Raw genomic sequence first — 18,131 nt, forward strand, 5'->3', positions numbered from 1 at the left:
GTGCTCCACTTGCTCTCCCAAAGCCATGCCAGGGGACCTGTGTGGGCAAGGCACTTGCACACAGCTGCTCTCCCGTGCCCCTTCCTCCAGCCAGAGCCCCGGCCACACCTCCCTCTTCTGCCGTTGTGTCCCAGCTCCTCAGGTGCCCTGGGAATGTGTGTTAACTGCCAGGTTCTCACAGGCGTGCAGCCTCAGGGTTCTCCCTGTACTGGAGTACTGGGGTGGGGTGAGGGGTCAGGTTTGGGCTCACATGTTTTCTCTAGTGCAGGATAGAGTGTCTGGGCCAGTTTCTCACTTCTTCCTCATCCCATTTCTTGTCCGTCTTTCCCAGCATCACACTCGTGTTCTTCCTAGTGACTCCAGAAAGGTGGGGGTGGGGGGGAGGGAAGGGTTAAAGCTGCCATGTGTATAGTGGGAGGGGGATTGCTGTCTGACCTCCATGAGGCCCCCTCCTCACTGGTTCCCTGGCTCTGCTGCTTGGCTTATCTGTCCATCAGCCATTTGGAAGCTTCTGGGCTCCCATCTCCTTATTCCACACCCAGCTGCCTTGAAGTAGGGGTGGGGGGAACCCCGCCACTTTAGGCAGAAAAAGCCCCCGGAGTGAGGGCCTCAGCGGGTAGACAACAGTTTTCTGAGCTTCCCACTTCCTTTCCCCAAGTCCCAACCCCACCCTCCCACCCCCCGACCCCCACTGCTTGTCCTCAGAACCGGGTTCCTTTTTCTCCCCTGTCCCCTCCTCTCCCTTGCTGCAGACTGCACAGCGCAAGATCAGGGAAATTGTACAACAGGTGAAGCAGCAGGAGCAGAAATATCCTCAGGGAGTCGCCTCACAGCGCAGCAAGTGAGGCTCCCACAGGCACCAGCAAAACAACGGATGAATGTAGCCCTTCCAACACCTGACAGAATGAGACCAAACACAGCCAGCCAGCTCGGGAGCAAACCAAAGACCATCCTGAGGAATGAGAAGTCTGCGGAGGCACCGGGGACTCTGCAGAGGCCCTGAGAATCCCAGGGGCCAGGAGGATGGTGGGAGGTCAGACTGGGTCCCTGCCCGGCCTCCTGCCTCCCCCAGGGCCTCTGCAGGCTTCCCAGCCATCCACTGCACCATCCACTCGGATCTCTCCTTACCTCCTACAACGCTATCCCTTTTAGTTGAACTAACATAGGTGAACGTGTTCAAAGCAAAGCAAAATTCACACCCTTTTCTTTTTGTGGAAATTGTCTCTGTACATGTGTGTACATATTAGAAGGGAAAAGATGTTAAGATATGTGGCCTGTGGGTTACACAGGGTGCCTGCAGCGTTAATATATTTTAGAAATAATATATCAAATAACTCAACTAACTCCAAGTTTTAATCAATTATTAATTTTTTTTTTTCTTTTTAAAGAGAAAGCAGGCTTTTCTAGACTTTAAAGAATCAAGTCATTCTTTGGGAGGTCTAATGGTTTAGTAAGGAGCTTCGAGACCACCCACACAAATTCACCCGAGGGGAATCTCGGAAGGACACTCACAGCAGTTCTGGACCACCTGTGTATGTCAACAGAAGGGATACCGTCTCTCTGAAGAGGAAACTCTGTCTCTCTTCATCCCTGTCTAGCTCACACACCCATTTCTCTTTGCTTCACAGGTTTTAAACTGGTTTTTTGCATACTGCTATATAATTCTCTGTCTCTCTCTGTTTATCTCTCCCCTACCTTCTCTCCCTCCCCTTCTTTTCCATCCCCATTCTTTTTAATTCCCTCATCCCTCTTTCTCAATTCCCAGTATCTACGCACCCCCCCAGGCAAAGCAGTGCTCTGAGTATCACATCACACAAAAGGAACAAAAGCGAAACACACAAACCAGCCTCAACTTACACTTGGTTACTCAAAAGAACAAGAGTCAATGGTACTTGTCCTAGCATTTTGGAAGAAGAAAACAGGAACCCATCAAACCAACCAACCAAACAAAGAAAAATTCCACAAAGAAAGAATGTATTTTGTCTTTTTACATTTTGGTGTATAAGCCATCAATATTCAGCGAAATGATTTCTTTCTTTAAAAAAAAAAAAAAATGGAGGAAAATAGCAATTTACACGAGGTCGTTGGCCCAGGGCGTTAAATTTACAGATTTTTTTAAACGAGAAAAACACACAAAAAAAGCTACCTCAGGTGTTTTTTACCTCAGCACCTTGCTCTTGTGTTTCCCTTAGAGATTTTGTAAAACTGATAGTTGGAGCATTTTTTTATTTTTTTAATAAAAATGAGTTGGAAAAAAAATAAGATATCAACTGCCAGCCTGGAGAAGGTGACAGTCCAAGTGTGCAACAGCTGTTCTGAATTGTCTTCCGCTAGCCAAGAACCTATATGGCCTTCTTTTGGACAAACCTTGAAAATGTTTATTAGAAAACAAAAAAAACAAACAAAAAAAAAAGATGACAAAGAAAAACAGAGAGAGAAAATATTGGAGATGTCCTGAATTTCAATAGGGTACGCGCCATTAGGGCTTTTTGCGCTAAAGGATGAACATGTACTGGTTTATGTGAACAAGCCATTTTACCACCAGACTGCAATGCCAGTTTCCTCTACTGCAAACAGTGTTCTGTGACAAAAACAAAAAACAAAAACAAACAAACAAAAAAAAAATGAAATATATCCAGCTAACAAGATCCTGGTGTCTTGGTCTCTTATTTTACTAAGCATTGCCTGTCCCGAAGTGTCAGCAGAATTCCAGCTCTGAAGGACTTAGGGGAATGGGCAGCCATACTGAGGAGGCAGACTTCTCCAGGACACTTTCTGGAAGAAGCTAAACTAAGTCAGTGGTGCTTAAAGTGTGGCCCCCAACTGGCAACATCAGTATCACCTGGGAACTTGCTGGAAATGCAGATTCTTGGGGTCCACCTTGAATCAGGAATTCGGAGGGGCCCCTCAGTCTGCTTCAGCAAGCCCTCTGGGTGATTCCTGTGTATGCTAGAGGTTGACAGCCATGGAACTGGAGGGACGGACTGGCTGCGTGTCAAGGTAGGTAAGGCCAGCCCCTAGCTTTAGGGAACTGTAAACCTGGCCAGCACGGAGTTGATTTTTATGTGGGGGAGTGCAAGAGCATAAAATGGCTGACAATTCAAGGGAGGAGGTAGTCATCCCTCCCCGGAAGCCTAAGTTGTAAATATTCCAGGAGATCAGACAGGCAGGTGTAACGTTGGATTGGAGGGCGGGGGGTGCGCTGTACTGGACACATGAACGTATTGTGAAAAGGTTGGAGGGAACGTCCCTGCTCCATTTATGAGCCTTCGTTCCTAGACCTGTGGGGTCTACTAGAAATGGATGCTAGCAGTCCAAGCAATCTTAGGAATTGCGGTGAAACTTGACTGCCAGTGGGGGTCAGTCAGGCTTTTGGGGGTGATCAGGGCACAGCAAGGACAGGTGGAGGGGAGCTGATGGGACTGCAGAATAGCCACGTCCCCCTTGCAACAAACTTCGAGGGCTCTCGAATCACTTAAAATTTGTTCCTCACTGATGTCCTGTCCCCATACCCCACTGTCTCAGAATTCCAATTTCTGTGATGCTGTTTGTACTTTTAAAGTTTCTGGCACAACGATGCCAGCTGATCCTCTCCCTGCTATGGCTGACACGCATACAGGCAGGAACAGACTGTCCATTCCTGTGGCTCCACCATCCCTCCTCCTCCATTTCAGACTCCAGCCCATTGCCCTCTCAGAGGGAGAAATCAACCACAGGTTGACGGTGCGAGAGAAGCCACAGGGTTATTTCTGAAAGCTGTGCCCTGGGTTGAGGGGTCTTTCTTAGATGAACAGAGAAACAGCACATTTAAAGGGCTTTAAATATAGGACCATGGGCCTGGTAACCATTCCATCAAGATGAGAAATCAGGGTGAGAGAAGACACAGGAACCTCCAAAATGCACTCTTAGCTCTACTTCTCTGGTTGCATTCCTTGGCCTTTAAAATTGCAGGTGGCACAATCTGAGTTTTAACTCTAGTTCCTAAACTACCCATTTGCACAATCGTCCCCGAACACGTGAGAGAAAGACAGGGAAAGGAGTCCTGAGGTGATGCCTGCCCTGCCCCGGTACAAAGCACCCAGAAGTTGTCCTGGGGTTACAGAAATGAAGGGGAGGTCACATGGAGAGGAAGGAGACAGCTGGCCTGGTTCCTAAGCAAAAATGTTCTCCCCACAACCCATTTTCTGAGAACCTCAGTGCTGGATGAAATGCTGTCCCACCTTCCTGTAAATAACAGCTTTGCGGGTATGTACTGGACCCTGATGAAGTAAATGCTCGCCAAATGGGCGTGAGCTCAGACTGTTGCAAACTTTGTATCCATTTCTTTGAATCCCAGACTTCCTGTCTTGACAAGACGTCCTGACATCCCAGAAAGTCCTAATTGCATGATTTTATGCAAAATAAAGGACAGTTGTTAAATGGAGACTTAATAACAGAGGGGTTTCTTCATTAGCCTGCACTCGAAAAGCACTCCCCCCACTCCATTGCCTTGAATCGAACCTCTTTAAAACCCATGACCCATGGTGGTTTTGAAGGTGCTAGCATCTCCCTAGACTGGGTGAGTAGCCTTGAACATCCCTTCTGCCCTGGTTACATTTCCCTCTAACTAGGCTTCTAGGTGTTCTTGTTTCTTCCAGCATGGAGCTCTGGAAAAGGATGACAGAGATTGGTTGCAAATTAGCAGAGGGGTCCGGCATGGAGGGGGAGCTTAAAAACAGGAAAAGAAGAACCCAAAGAAAAGTTTGGAGGGGTTTTGACAAAGAATCAAAGGAAGTGATTAGCCTAGGACAGAAGGAAGGCATCCTGACAAGAGGTGAGGAGGGGAGAAAACACGGACTTCTAAGGGAATAACCTGGCACCAAGTGAGGATGTGAGCGACTTAGTGACTCAGCACTGACTGGTGGGATGAGGACGCGAAGAGTATGAAAAAGAATTGGGCCTCATCTTATTCCTACACCTCTGGGGAAAGATGCGGGCAACAGCGGTGGGCCCAGGCTAACAATTAATGAAAGAAGCCCACAGTGTATATTTTTAGAGACTAGCCCAGCCTGGTGTACGCGCATCCAGATGTCTGTCTTAAAGCCTCCGGAGGTTTCTTTGGCCTGCTAAGCACACGCGTCTAGTAACACTATTAGCATATCCCCCAGTCAGTTGTCACTGCTGCCTTTTATTTCCTTTCTACATTCCCCTTAAGGTGCTGCTGAATCGGAATTTAAAACTTTCCCCATATGCAGGTTAATTTTCTATTCTAGCTCCCATCAGCCACAGAGTCACTGTCTTTCTAGAAGCCGGGATTGCTCTTAATAACTCTTCCTCTCTCAGAAACAGCAGGCAAGAGCAGGATACCTCGTAGAACAAAATTATATTCTACCTTGATCTCAGTACCCTCTGTAGTCTTTTGTAAAAGCAGTGATTCAGTGATACATCCCCAGGCACTTGGTTTGTTTCCATTTTAGGGCACTGCCTCTCATCTCAGATACAGCTGACCATAAAGTGAAGAATATATTCATTTGTCCCCAATAACCTCTAGTGACCAAACTATGAATGAAAAACTAAACAGTCTGATCCCTATCAGTTTATCTGTAATTTCAACAGTTTCCGATATGAAAGAGTCAGTGACTTCTATGACTCATGAATGTCCCTGCTTCTCCCATAGTTACGAAACTGCTTCCAGTCACCCTCTGTGAAGTCAGTAAAACCTATCCTTTAACCCTGGATTCACAGAACAGTAGTTATGGCAAAGGACCTTAGAGATCACTCAGTCCTCTTGACTAATGTAGAACATGAGTCATAGAAAATCCTCAAATCTCTCTAATAGCTGAAGGCACCATGGGGGAGGGGGCGGCAGGCAGGTCTGCCCTCGCTCGGCCCCTCACGGCTCTTCCTTCCATGATCAGAAATCTCTCCCAGCAACCACCCACACACAGTGCCTGCTCTGCCTTCCTGAAAACAACCTTCCTACTGTCTGCAGACAACTGCCTGGTCCTCCCTTCTCCCAGCTCCTCCAGGCCTCATCTCTAGGACTTGCTTTCTCTCAGCTCTTCAACACCATCTTGTGGAGAAATACAACCGGCCCCTACATCATCCACCTTCAAGTGCTACATAACTGGTGGTAGGCATGGGAGGCCTTGCTCAAGAAACAGCAAGAGGCTGTGGAGGGAGCGGGACAGAGCAGAGCTCAGCGTCACCAAGGGCTGTCCTGAAGGGGGGGGACTGGGACTCTCCTACCATAGCTCCCTTTACTGGGGTCTCACTGCTTCATCAGAGAAAGCTCAGGCCCAGAAATTTTCTCCCTGCTTGCCTGTACTCTAGCGGTATAACCTTGGAGACCTGTCTCCTTATATATAAAATAAAAGTTTAGGGGCACCTGGGTGGCTCAGTTCGTTAAGTATCCAACTCTTGGTTTCAGCTCAGAGGTCATGATCTTATGGTTCATGGGTTGAGCCCTGTGTTGGGCTCTGTGCTGCCAGTGTGGAGCCTGCTTCAGATTCTCTCCCTCTCTCTCTCTCTCTCTCTCCTGCTCTCTGTCCCTCCCCCTCTTACACACACACTCTCTCTCCCTCTCTCAAAATAAATAAACTTTAAAAGTTTAAGCATAACAAAGTCCTTCCAAGTAAAAAATGGCTTCTGGTGGGGCACCTGGGTGCCTGAGTCGGTCAAGCATCCAACTTCGGCCCAGGTCATGATCTCACCTTGAGTTTGAGCTCTGCATCAGGCTCGGCTGACAGTTCAGAGCCTGGAGCCTGCTTCGGATTCGGTGTCTCCTTCTCTCTCTGCTCCTCCCCATCACACTCTGTCTCTCTTTCTCTCTCTCAAAAATAAACATTAAAAAAAAAAAAAGCCTACTGGTTACCAGCCATCAATGTTTCTTCTCATGGTTTCTTGTTAAATATTGAACAAAATGATCGGGTGCCTGGGTGGCTCCATCGGTTAAATATCAAAAATGATGAAAAGAGCACCAAAAACAGAAAACCAACTAAACAAAAAGCAAAGGGAAACTGACAATAATTATAAGCTCTACAGAACTATAGTGGTTCCGTATAGCTTATACGTACAACCTTCAATGCATGCCATGGTCTGGTTTTCATGGAACCACTTTCTTAAAAGAGAAAAACAATGCATACCTGCCATCTCCAGGATGTACCCACCACTTCCCACTTCCCGTGGGGCGGAATGCAGATGTGGAGGTGAGAGCAGGGATGGAGTAGGAAAGGCCACCTTAAAATGCAAAGTGGCAGCCAAGTGTGAAGGAAAGCTCTTGACATTATGATGCTGCTACATCAGACTGGAGGGCTTAGGCTCAAATCGGTACCTGAGAGAGAAAACTGGTTTTTAAGCCACTGCTATTTTATGATCTTTGTTATAGCAACAAAGCAGTATCTTTATACAACCAGACAAAGAGATTTGGACCTAGATAGATTCTGGCATATATTTTTGGATAGTACTAAAATTCTAATAGGATACAGACCCCAAAAGAATGATTTACAAAACAAAATAACAAGCAAAAATGAAGCTAGTTTCAGCTCTCTCTGCTCCACTACAGAGTGCCAGAAAGCACGTTTTGAGAAGAAAAAGGGCCGTGACTCGAGAATTTGAATACCCAGTCATCTTTCAAGTGTGAAAACTTCAAAAAAGTTCTGTTTGCAGGGGCTCAGATAATATTCCTATGTCTTTAAAAATATGTGAAAAGGTTTCCAACTAAAGCCAAATAAAACCCATGTTTAAAAAAGACTAAAAGCATCGAAACCAATTAAACTAGAAATGCTTAAATTGTTGCAAATCTACAATTATAACTAAGTTTAAAACAATTTCAGTATCAACATTACCCTTGAAGAGGCAGCAAAATACAGTAATAATAAAATCCCAAAACTTACGTTAACAAAGACCAAAAATGTATGAAATATATATATGAGGTAAGGGTGTGGGGGGGGGGGGCGCCAAAGTGTCATAAACAGGACAAAATTGATAACTGTGACAAGGTGCTGGCTGCAGAACCAAAATCCATGGTTTCCTCTTTGTAGACACCCAACCCCACTGTCTCCTAGTCACCCTTCCCTGGCAGACCGTGTGGACACATGACTGAGCACGAGATCTGGGCCACTGCTACCCTGGCCCATTGAAAACTACCTCCACGACCTCCCCCCATGGGCTCTCTGCTGGCTGGCCAGACCTTAAGGATTGCAATAAGGGGGTTGGCAACCCTTTTCTGTAAATAGTAAATATTTGAGGCTTTGTAGATAAGACTATGAGGTCGTATATAAGACTATATATATATAGTATATGTATATACTACATATATATATGTATATAAGACTATAAGACACACGATGCTACCTATCCCTGAGAAGGGAAATTTGGCAAATTACATATGCTAGGTATTTGACCCAGCAATTCCACTTCTAGGAATCTATCCCAAAGAGAGGTCAGCTAAAACAGAAAGTGACAGGCACAAGGCACCTGCACTGCAGCATTATTTGTACCAAAAAAAGATTGATAGCCTAAACATCCATCATGAGGGGACTGGTAATGAGGCACAGCCTCCTGAAACAATGGGTTATTTTGAAGCTATAAAAAAACTGAAGAATGAGGGGTAACTTATTTTGTAAAATAGAAGTTTTTTGAAAAATCAAGCATGTGGTTATTTTTTAATGTTTTATTGGTTTTGAGAGAGAGTGAGAGACCGTGCTAGCAGGGGAAGGGCAGAGAGAGGTAGGGGAGAGAGAATCCCAAGCAGGATCCGTGCTGTCAGCGCAGAGCCTGCTGTGGGGCTCAAACTCATGGGAACTGTGAGCCAAAATCAAGAATTGGATGCTTAACCACCCCAAGCATAAGTATTTTTAACGTGGTATTTTTACTAGTGTAAAAAAGAATTATGAATGCATATATGTCTAGCTATATTTTCAAAAACACGAAGATTAAGAGATGACAGGTTATCTAAAGGCACCTGGGTGGCTCAGTCAATTAAGCATCTGACTCTTGATCTCAGCTCAGATCTTGATCTCAGGGTCATGAGTTCAAGCCCCATGTTGGGCTCTGTGCTGGGCATGAGGCCTACTTAAAGAAAAGAAAGCTAACGAGTTATCTCGACAAAGAGAGTGAACAGGTGAGGCAAGTAAACTGTGAATGTATCTTATATAGTTTTGCTCTTGGACTAATGTTTGTTTTACATAATTAAAAAAACAAAGCAAAAAGCAATCTCTCAACACCAAGAACGAATTAATCCAACTGTGTATCAAGTTGATGGCATAATTACTGGGAGAAAAAAGTAAGTGATTTTAAGAGGGTATTTTCACTGTGAATCTCTAGTGAGACATGGCCTAAAAATAAAAGAATTGCAAAGAAATCTTAAGCTGTATTTAGTGGCCTAGTTAGTTGTTATGCTGGTATTGATATTTTGAAATTATTTAAGTATACTACGGGGTAAAACAATTATGTTGATGTTGTTAGCAACCAAGATTTTCAAGATTACAATATAAAATCAAGAAAAATCTGATACTCTTACCTTGGAATTGGAAATCAGTAGAACACTTTTTCCCTTTGAAGAAAAAGTAAAGGCCTAGAAACACAAGTTAACCCAGTAGTAATCAGCATTAATAGTGCCCAAATTCTGGTCTCTAACATTTCTCACTAAAAGAAATCCTTCAATAAATGGCCAATTCCAGGTCTGGAGCAGGAGATGTGTAAGATGAGCCTTTATCATACCAGTTAAGCAAGAAAGCCATCACAATCAGACTTGTGGGATTCTGTCACAAGGACACGGAAACCTAAAATAAGGCAATTTGAACATCAAAGAGTAATAATGAGTCAAAACATACATTCTTTCCTGTATGAAATGCATCTCAGGGTAACCAAATAGTTAATAAGTTTCTTTTACAGAAGAATTCAAGAATTCGGTGAACACAGAGGCAATGATAGAATTTGTAAAGTACCATTTTGGGCCTCTTCAAGAAATAATGGGTCGGCAATTAAATTTAAAACCAAGACGAGAAAGACGGATAGGAACCCTTACAGCCCGACCACACAGCTCACAATCTTAGCACCGCTAAACACCAGACATTTTGTGCCACAAGATTCAGTACAACAGGACACTAATGAAGTGTCCTTATCCAATTCAACCTGAATCCAATCAGGCCTCTAGATTAAACTTAACCAGTTTATATGAAATACAAGTGCTTGGAGGAAATTGTCAAACACTACCAAGCAGCTATAAGCCAAATCTGGAATGTGGGATCTTCCACAGGAAAACCCAGTTTCTCAAATAATAGTACAAGGAGGGAGACTATTGCTGAATAAGAGTCTCAAGAGCTACCATAATCAAAGACAATGTATACATCTTATCTGGAACCTTCATTAGATTTCTGATACCACTGTAACTACCCCAAATTTATTCTCTCACAGTTCTGGGGCCAGAAGTCCAAAAGCTAGGTGTCAGCAGGGCATTGTTCTGTGGAAGGCTCTTCCAGCTTTGGTGGCTCCAGGCTTCCTTGGCTTGTGGTAGCATCACCTCAGTCTCTAGAGGCTTCTGTAGTCTTATTGCCTCTTTTTTTCCCCTTAAACTCCAAAAACAGGTTTACAAAGTAGAAACTAACAGCCTATCCAGACCACCATTATTAACACTTGGTATCTTTTTCCAGATTTTGTTTCAGAGATGTGTAAACAGAATTTTTTTCCACAAAAGTGGGCATAAAATATAAACACTGCCTAGGCCCATTTTAATACCTCCTCTTCTTCTGTCTCAAAACTCAGTCTCTTGCGGCGCCTGGGTGGTTTAATTGGTTAAGCATCTGACTTCGGCTCAGGTCATGATCTCTTGTGAGTTCGAGCCCCGCGTCAGGCTCTTTGCTGACAGCTCAGAGCCTGGAGCCTGATTCAGATTCTGTGTCTCCCTCTCTCTGCTCCTCCCCTGCTTGTGTTCTCTCTCTCAAAAATAAACATTCAAAAATCAAAAAACAAAAAACTCAATCTCTTATAAGCCCTCTGATTGCACTTAGGGCCCACCCAGATAATCCAAGATAAATTCCTTTTCTCAAGTCCTTTAACTTAGTCATCTTTTGACACAGAAGGTAATATTCACAGGTTCCAAGGATTAGGATATGGGCCTATCATTTGGGGGAACACCATTCAGCCCACTGTATATCCTCATTAGAAGAACATAATAAAACATTTGTTAAAGGATCAGGAAAATTTGAATATGAACTATTAGATGATATTAGCAAATCCTTATTTTGTTAGATGTGAAAAGGACACAGTTTTTTGTTTTTGTTTTTTTTTAATTATTAGGGAGACATCCTTAAGTGGTTAGGTAGAATGAGATGTTAGGGTTTTGCTTTAAAATACTGCAGACTCTTCCCTCCCCTATGAAAAAGTAAATCAAGATTAGTCATATTTTAATAATTGCTGAAAAGGGGGTGATGACTGTGTAGGTCTTAGGATTCCGGTAGTAAAAAGTTTTTTGTAAAGTAGTTGGAAAAAACGTAAAATTGTCCACTAAAATTAGACAGTAAATGTCTCAGAATGAACTTATCCAGAAGATCTACACATGAAAAATATTACAAGACTTAAATCAGTGGAGGGGCAACTGGGTGACTCAGTCTGTTAAGCCTTTGATTCTTGATTTCAGCTCAGGTCATGATCTCATGGTTTGTGGGATCGAGCCCTATTTTGGGCTCTGTGCTGACAATGTGAAGCCTGCTTGCAATTCTCTCTCTCTCCCTCTCTCTCCGCCCCTGCCCTGCTCGCTCTTTCAAAATAAACTTAAAAAAAAAAAAAATCAGTGGAGACACAGATCATCATCTTGTGCAAGCAGAAATAAGTCAAAACACCAACAGGTGACTTTTTAAAATACACCTAACCTTAACTCCAAAATTTTAATTAGGAATTTCTCCTAAGAGAATAACCCACACATGGTGCCAGATGGTGCAACAATACTGGATAAAGTAAATTATGTTATAGCCATATTCTAGAACACTATGCAGCAACTAAATGATGTCAATATTTATTGACCTGAAAATATGTTCAAGATAAATTAAGTAGAAAAGGAGTTATATAGCCATATAGAGTATGATTCCATTATTTGTTAATAAAATATACGTGTGAACATGTACAACTCACACCTTTATTTACACATATCAGAAGGGGCAGTATACCAAAGGCCAGGATATATACCAAAATGTTAATATTCAGTTATTAACTCTGAATGGTGAGTTTGCAGAATTCTTATTCTTTACCTTTTATCAGCATTTCATTTTTCTACTATGAACACCTATTACTGATACAATTAAAGAAAAATAAAAGTGTGGCTACAGACTTTATGATCACCATATGCCCTAAAGAGGCAGTGGGGGGTGGGGGAGACAGTGCTTCCCTTGCCAATGTATTGTTGAAAGTTCTAAGAACTTTATATTACTTCTCCTGGCACTTTCCAAAATGTGTTCCATAGAACAGTTCCACAGGTGTCACACAAAGAAGGGTTCAATGTCCAAGTTTTCAGAAATGTGAGGTTAAGACATTAATCTGTTGTTTGCTAGGTATTCCAGGAGGAAAAGACATGGGTCACACACATTCTTTGGGCCACAGAACCTCTTCTTTTACATCCTACATAGTAGTAATAGGACTTGTATTTAACGTATTTTAGGAAATGCCAACATATAAACCTGAAGAAAAAGGACTATTTCCATACTTACATTGAGAATCTAAAAGCTTCTGGCCCATTTTTCCTAGACTTAGATTGATTCATCTCAAAATAGTCCCAAACTTATTATATTTTTGTGGTCTCAAGCTTTATAGTTTTAAATATAATTTGCATCCTGCCGTCAGGTGATTTAGAGCCATGTTTTTTAAACTGGATTTCTACCAGGTGTTGAGAAATCAGCTTGGTGGTCACAAAGTACACTTTTTTAAAAACTGAAATAAAACTCAAGAGTTTAGTAAGGGTAATGTCTTTGTGAGACTTTTGTGTCCACATATAATCACATAAAAAAAATATATATATATAATCACATAAATATATATATATATAATCACACACACACACACACACACACACACACACACTGTGTACTGGTCACAATAAAAAATGCCAAAAAAATTTTTGCCTTAAAAAAAATTGAAAGCCACTGAACTAAAGACATGAATTTATTGGTAAATGAGTTAAAATCAACACCTACTGATTTGATAAAACACCTATTCATCTATTGGTAAATAGATAAAATCAATACCTATTTCAATACACCCAAACATTTCCTTGTATATGTTAGGTGAATTAAAAGAAAAAGAAGTTATCAAAGCAGTATAGCCAGCTAGATCCCAGACTTACAAACAAGTACCAAGTGTTTGAATATTAGGTGCTTAGAGTTTTTCCTCAAAGTAACTAGAGATCAGGTTTCCAATTAGTTCACAAAAGCCAATTTAAACTATGTAGCTTAACTATAGTACTAAGGTTATCACAGACTTAAATTGATCTTATTTATTTGTATCTGAGGTTCAATAGATCTCTAGGGACACATTCTCTTACACCCACACCACGGTCCCAGCACCCAGCAACGCCTTACAGTGCAAACATCCACCACTCGACGTGCACTCCCCAAGTTGTGCTTAGGATTTCAGGAGAGGAAAGGATCAGAAGTTCTAATAGTCTTAGGCAACTGAGGTAGACTATGGGGGTCTCCAGAACATCTTCCAAATGCCCCAGCTCCGTGTCCCTCCCACCACATCCCAGCTCTGGAATAAGCTCAAACATGAAAGACGCTTACCAATGGTTTTTGTGTGTGTTTTTCCCATCTTTATGAATCTTTAGGAGAGACTGCCTACTAAAAACGAACGGTGGTCCATTCTACCTTTTTTTCAGATCCCCAAACTACTGCAGTTTAAAATATATACATCTCACTGGCTTTATGTTGATAATTTGCTACCAGTAAGATCAGCTGTTGATTTTATCACCTGACTGCTTTTCTCATAAGCTGTCTAGATATAAAAATTCTATTACCAACAGGTTTCTCTGCACCAAGAGAGACAGGTCAGTGCCTAGAGAAGCACGGCCTGTGGGATCTCCTATTAAATCCAGGAACTCAGGGTAAACTAGAATGCTATTCTCTAGCTTAACGCTCTGCTCTTCCTGATCTCATGATGTCCTGGGAGATAATTAAGAGCCATCCTGAAGAGTACACATCAGTGGAAAGCTCAGTGAAAGCTGCTCGAAGAAGCCCCTGGGATACTCGTGTAACACGACTGCGTCACTCACCGGGACAGAATACAAACCGCCACTCCTCACAGGATGTACCCAACACAGAACGGATCTTAACAAAGGTGCTCAATTCTCAGGTGAAACCTAAGACAGCCAAGCAGGCACCAGGTTTTTAGTATAAGGCTGACCCAGTCAATCTCTCGGCTTTTTGGCTGTGTCAGCCGCCTGATCCCAAGACTCACCGGTACAGCTCCAGCAGCCTCAGGAAAGGGCTCTGTGCAGCCTAAGCTTGAGGCACGAGCAGCTCACTCTTTTCATCACCATCAAGCACACGGCCTCTGGTGTGCCTGTCAAGTAGGCACATCAAGTTCAGTGCAGCCCCAGGTCCCATACCAAGACTTCCCCTCAAGGGAAACCCGCTACCGGACCCTGCCTCCACCACCAGCGGCCGCGCCCTCCGGATGGCAGACACATGGATTCACGAACACGTGGCCAATATTCCCGGTTTTACACCCCCTTGCTTTTGTGCACCAGGGCAAGTGTGGGAGGTTTAAGTAAGGGAAGGGTTAGAAATCATCTCAGCATATCCTTTTCAGGTTCTGCCAGACAACCTTTATTACATCGGAAAAAGCAACACTAGGCACTAGATCTTGCAAAATATGTTCTGACCAACTCTAAACTTTCTGAAATTAAAAATGCGTAACCACTGTAAAGTTTTTAATGAACAAAAAAGTTAAATACAAACTTTCATATGCAAAATAGATTATTGTATAACTGGCAGCCTCACAGCCAAGTACTAAATTTTCTTCCAAATTTCCGTGGGGGTGGAATGGGGGGGGATGTAAATCCTAATGAGTACAAAACTTAATTTCGGCTTTATATATAGAAAAAAAAACAAACTTTGAGGAAAAATAGCTTTTACATTGAATAGTATCTCTTGAAATAAACAGCCCAGGCCAGCCCTTACAATTCTGAGGTTTATACTCAACCAGATCTGGGATGAAAATTAAGCTTTAGGGTTTATAGTTACTTCAAATCCAGTTTCAAGAGTAGCCAAGTCAGCTCATTCCCAGAAAGAGCAGTCTCTTTAGGATGACCACCACTCTTCTGAAGACTCCTGGATCGCCAGAGTTCCTAGGCCACCGTTCCACTTTTCCACGCCCCCAGGCCAAGGCCTTAGTGTCCGACGTCCTCTGAAAGGCAATGAGAGCCCTACCCAAGGAGAAGGCGTTTCTCCTCTCCGGCACTTCCAAGCCTCAAGAACGAGAGCTCCAGCTTCAAGTTGGCAGTTTCTGCTCCAGCCTTCGGGAAGTTAATTGACACTTCCTTCCTCCCCCCACTGATTCCCCTCCTGATCTTCAGCTGGGAGTGGAGCTTGATTAACATTCCTTTCAAAAATAAATAGTTCAAACAGGTAATTCAGAGTTAACTGTGGAGCAGCAGCAAACAGCCACTGCCATTATGTTTGTAAATGAGTGAGCGAATGAACACACGTGAACAAACACACAAAAAACAAATCATAGAATAAATCCTGCATTTCCCACATTCATAGGGAAAAAAAAAAATCTTAAAAAAAAAGTGTTAATTAGCGTTTGTTCTTGTGTGGGTTGAATAGTCCAGGGCTCTGAGCAGGCACAGGCTCACACACAGGGTCCACGCACCAAGGCGGGCCCAGGGTGCAGGGAGAGGCCTGCGTGCGCGTCCTACAGCCCAGTACCTGTGAGCCAGCAGGGGCGATGCGGGGACTGTTGAACCCACGATGCATGAGGTATATGGAAACATCCGTCCTCCGTGAAAGAACCACCAGCAGCTAGAGGGACCGGGCGGGGCATTCTCACAGCAACTGCTGATGAAGGATTTCCCACACCATCTTCTTCCGGAAGAGAGGCATCTGGTGCTGCAGAGGACCCACAAACGACACGTATGTTACACATTACCGTGCACAGCGTCAACCTGCAAGTGTAATCAAGTAAATAACCCATGTCCTTTCTATAGCCTTGACTCTCTCATGTCATGGTTCAGACTTACAAAGCCAAAAAAAATGAGGCTATAATGTTATTATATTGCATGTATCATAAGCATCTGTACATGCTAAGGAAAATCTGAGGATACAGAATTACACATAGACTCCAACAACTACCTCATAACACAAAAACATGTGCCAAAATGGAAACACCCAAGTGGTGGCATAATACCAAACTTTTCTACTTACGTACATTTTCAGAACATTCTAAAATGAGTATCTTCTGCTTTTTTGAGAAACAACATGAACTTTATTTAAATAAAGGAAAAAACATTAAAAATTTTCTGTTCTACCAAATGTTGTACACTGTCAATTCTGTTCAAATGGCAACTTCAGCCCTTCAGACCTCACGTCAGCAGGTTCAGAGAGCAAATAACTCCTTGTATTCAGAAGCATCAAAGAACAGAATGCCTTAATATTCTGCTTTAAGATCATCACTGCAGGAGCCAATTTTCAAAAGCAGCAGCACGCAAGACAAATCCAAATCACCTGTAATTCGACTAGTCCTCTTTTTAGTGAAATCAGAAGTTCACACCCTTGAGGTACTCCTGATGTCTCATTATAATAAGATGAATACACCACTTTATTATAAACTAGGGCTTTCCTACCTGGAGGGGCCTAACACATCTTAACACATGGATGCGTAAGTTATTTTAAATAGCTCGAAACCTGTAGTAAAAAATTACACATTTATTCTTAGTAAAACTACTAAAACTAACCAATTAATAAGTGCCTTTATTTTAGACTAGAGTTGTCTTAATTCAGCATGGGAGCCCTAGAAGCATGAAATAGGGTTATTAGTCCTATTCAATAAGTACAGTTTGGTAGACAACATTTATCAAAATGAGGTCTCTTTAGGAAAGATGTGTCTTACAGGGGGTTGTCTTCAGTTACACAAAGGTCGAGAATCCGCTATTACAAATTAATTCTCAAGAGTTCCCAACACACTCTAATAATCCCTGCCCAAATGGAGAACCCCAAAGAACCAGCACAGAAGGGAAAAGCAGTATTTGTAGTCACAGCTTACACCTGTGGCTTAAATTCTCTCGAGGCCTGATTTTCCAGAGGGAAAAATCTTACATGCCTCCTCCTTTGGCTAGAAATATCAGTAATACTCAGGAGTTAGAGAGCTCCAGAGTCCAGACATATGCAAATTGTCTCACTGGTCACCAAAGACTAAACATAAGAGCAGTGGCAGTGACAAACCCTGATACCAGCAAGAGCAGGGCCATGGCCAAGGGTTACGGCAGTAACAACAGTGGCACAGCCACCGTTATTAAGACCTTAATGTGACCCAGGCACTGGTAACATGCTCTAAGTTTATCTGGTTTAGAAACAAGTAAGTAGGTGAGGAGGGATCTTCACTCACCTGAGTAAATGTGATAGGTTTGTCCCTAGAGATATAATCTGCATATTTACAAGTAAACATTCCACAATCACTCCCATTTAACTGTTGAGGAATCTCCTAAAATTACAAAAAAAAAAAAAAAAAGGGGGGGGGGGAGAAAAAGGCATAAAATTTCATCACACACAAACTCTTTTGACTTCTTACAAATATTCCCGTGGATAAACAATATTATAAAGGTATACGTTAAAGGTACTACACAAACACAGTCTTTATGTTGTATAAAAACCCTAACCATGACATGAAGTATGTGACCCACACAGAAAATATTTTTTTGGAAAGAAAAAAAAAAGCAAAGTGAGAATTCCTTCTCTCAGCTCTCATATCAAGAAACCAAACTGGGGGCGCCTGGGTGGCGCAGTCGGTTAAGCGTCCGACTTCAGCCAGGTCACGATCTCGCGGTCCGTGAGTTCGAGCCCCGCGTCAGGCTCTGGGCTGATGGCTCGGAGCCTGGAGCCTGTTTCCGATTCTGTGTCTCCCTCTCTCTCTGCCCCTCCCCCGTTCATGCTCTGTCTCTCACT

General features: G+C 42.9%; 2 protein-coding genes across 11 annotated transcripts in view; one reads left to right on the top strand and one right to left on the bottom strand.

Annotated features, from left to right (window-relative positions):
• Window positions 1–2,261, top strand: part of IGF2BP2 (insulin like growth factor 2 mRNA binding protein 2) — a 157,614-nt gene extending 155,353 nt beyond the window's left edge. For both annotated transcript variants that reach the window (XM_049628424.1, XM_049628425.1), the window contains one exon: window positions 753–2,261. In XM_049628424.1, the coding sequence (XP_049484381.1) occupies window positions 753–845 (93 nt within the window). In that variant the 3' untranslated portion in view covers window positions 846–2,261. The remainder of the gene's footprint in view (window positions 1–752) is intronic.
• Window positions 2,262–8,691: 6,430 nt separating this feature from the next.
• The window catches only part of SENP2 (SUMO specific peptidase 2), a 37,908-nt gene continuing 28,468 nt past the window's right edge, over window positions 8,692–18,131 (bottom strand). For 7 of the 9 annotated variants that reach the window (XM_049628433.1, XM_049628432.1, XM_049628430.1 and 4 more), the window contains one exon: window positions 16,086–17,670. In XM_049628433.1, the coding sequence (XP_049484390.1) occupies window positions 17,482–17,670 (189 nt within the window). In that variant the 3' untranslated portion in view covers window positions 16,086–17,481. The other 2 variants (XR_007457301.1, XM_049628427.1) reach the window with 2 other exon arrangements.

This window comes from Panthera uncia, chromosome C2, assembly GCF_023721935.1.
Source record: "Panthera uncia isolate 11264 chromosome C2, Puncia_PCG_1.0, whole genome shotgun sequence".
Taxonomy (NCBI): Eukaryota; Metazoa; Chordata; class Mammalia; order Carnivora; family Felidae; genus Panthera; species Panthera uncia.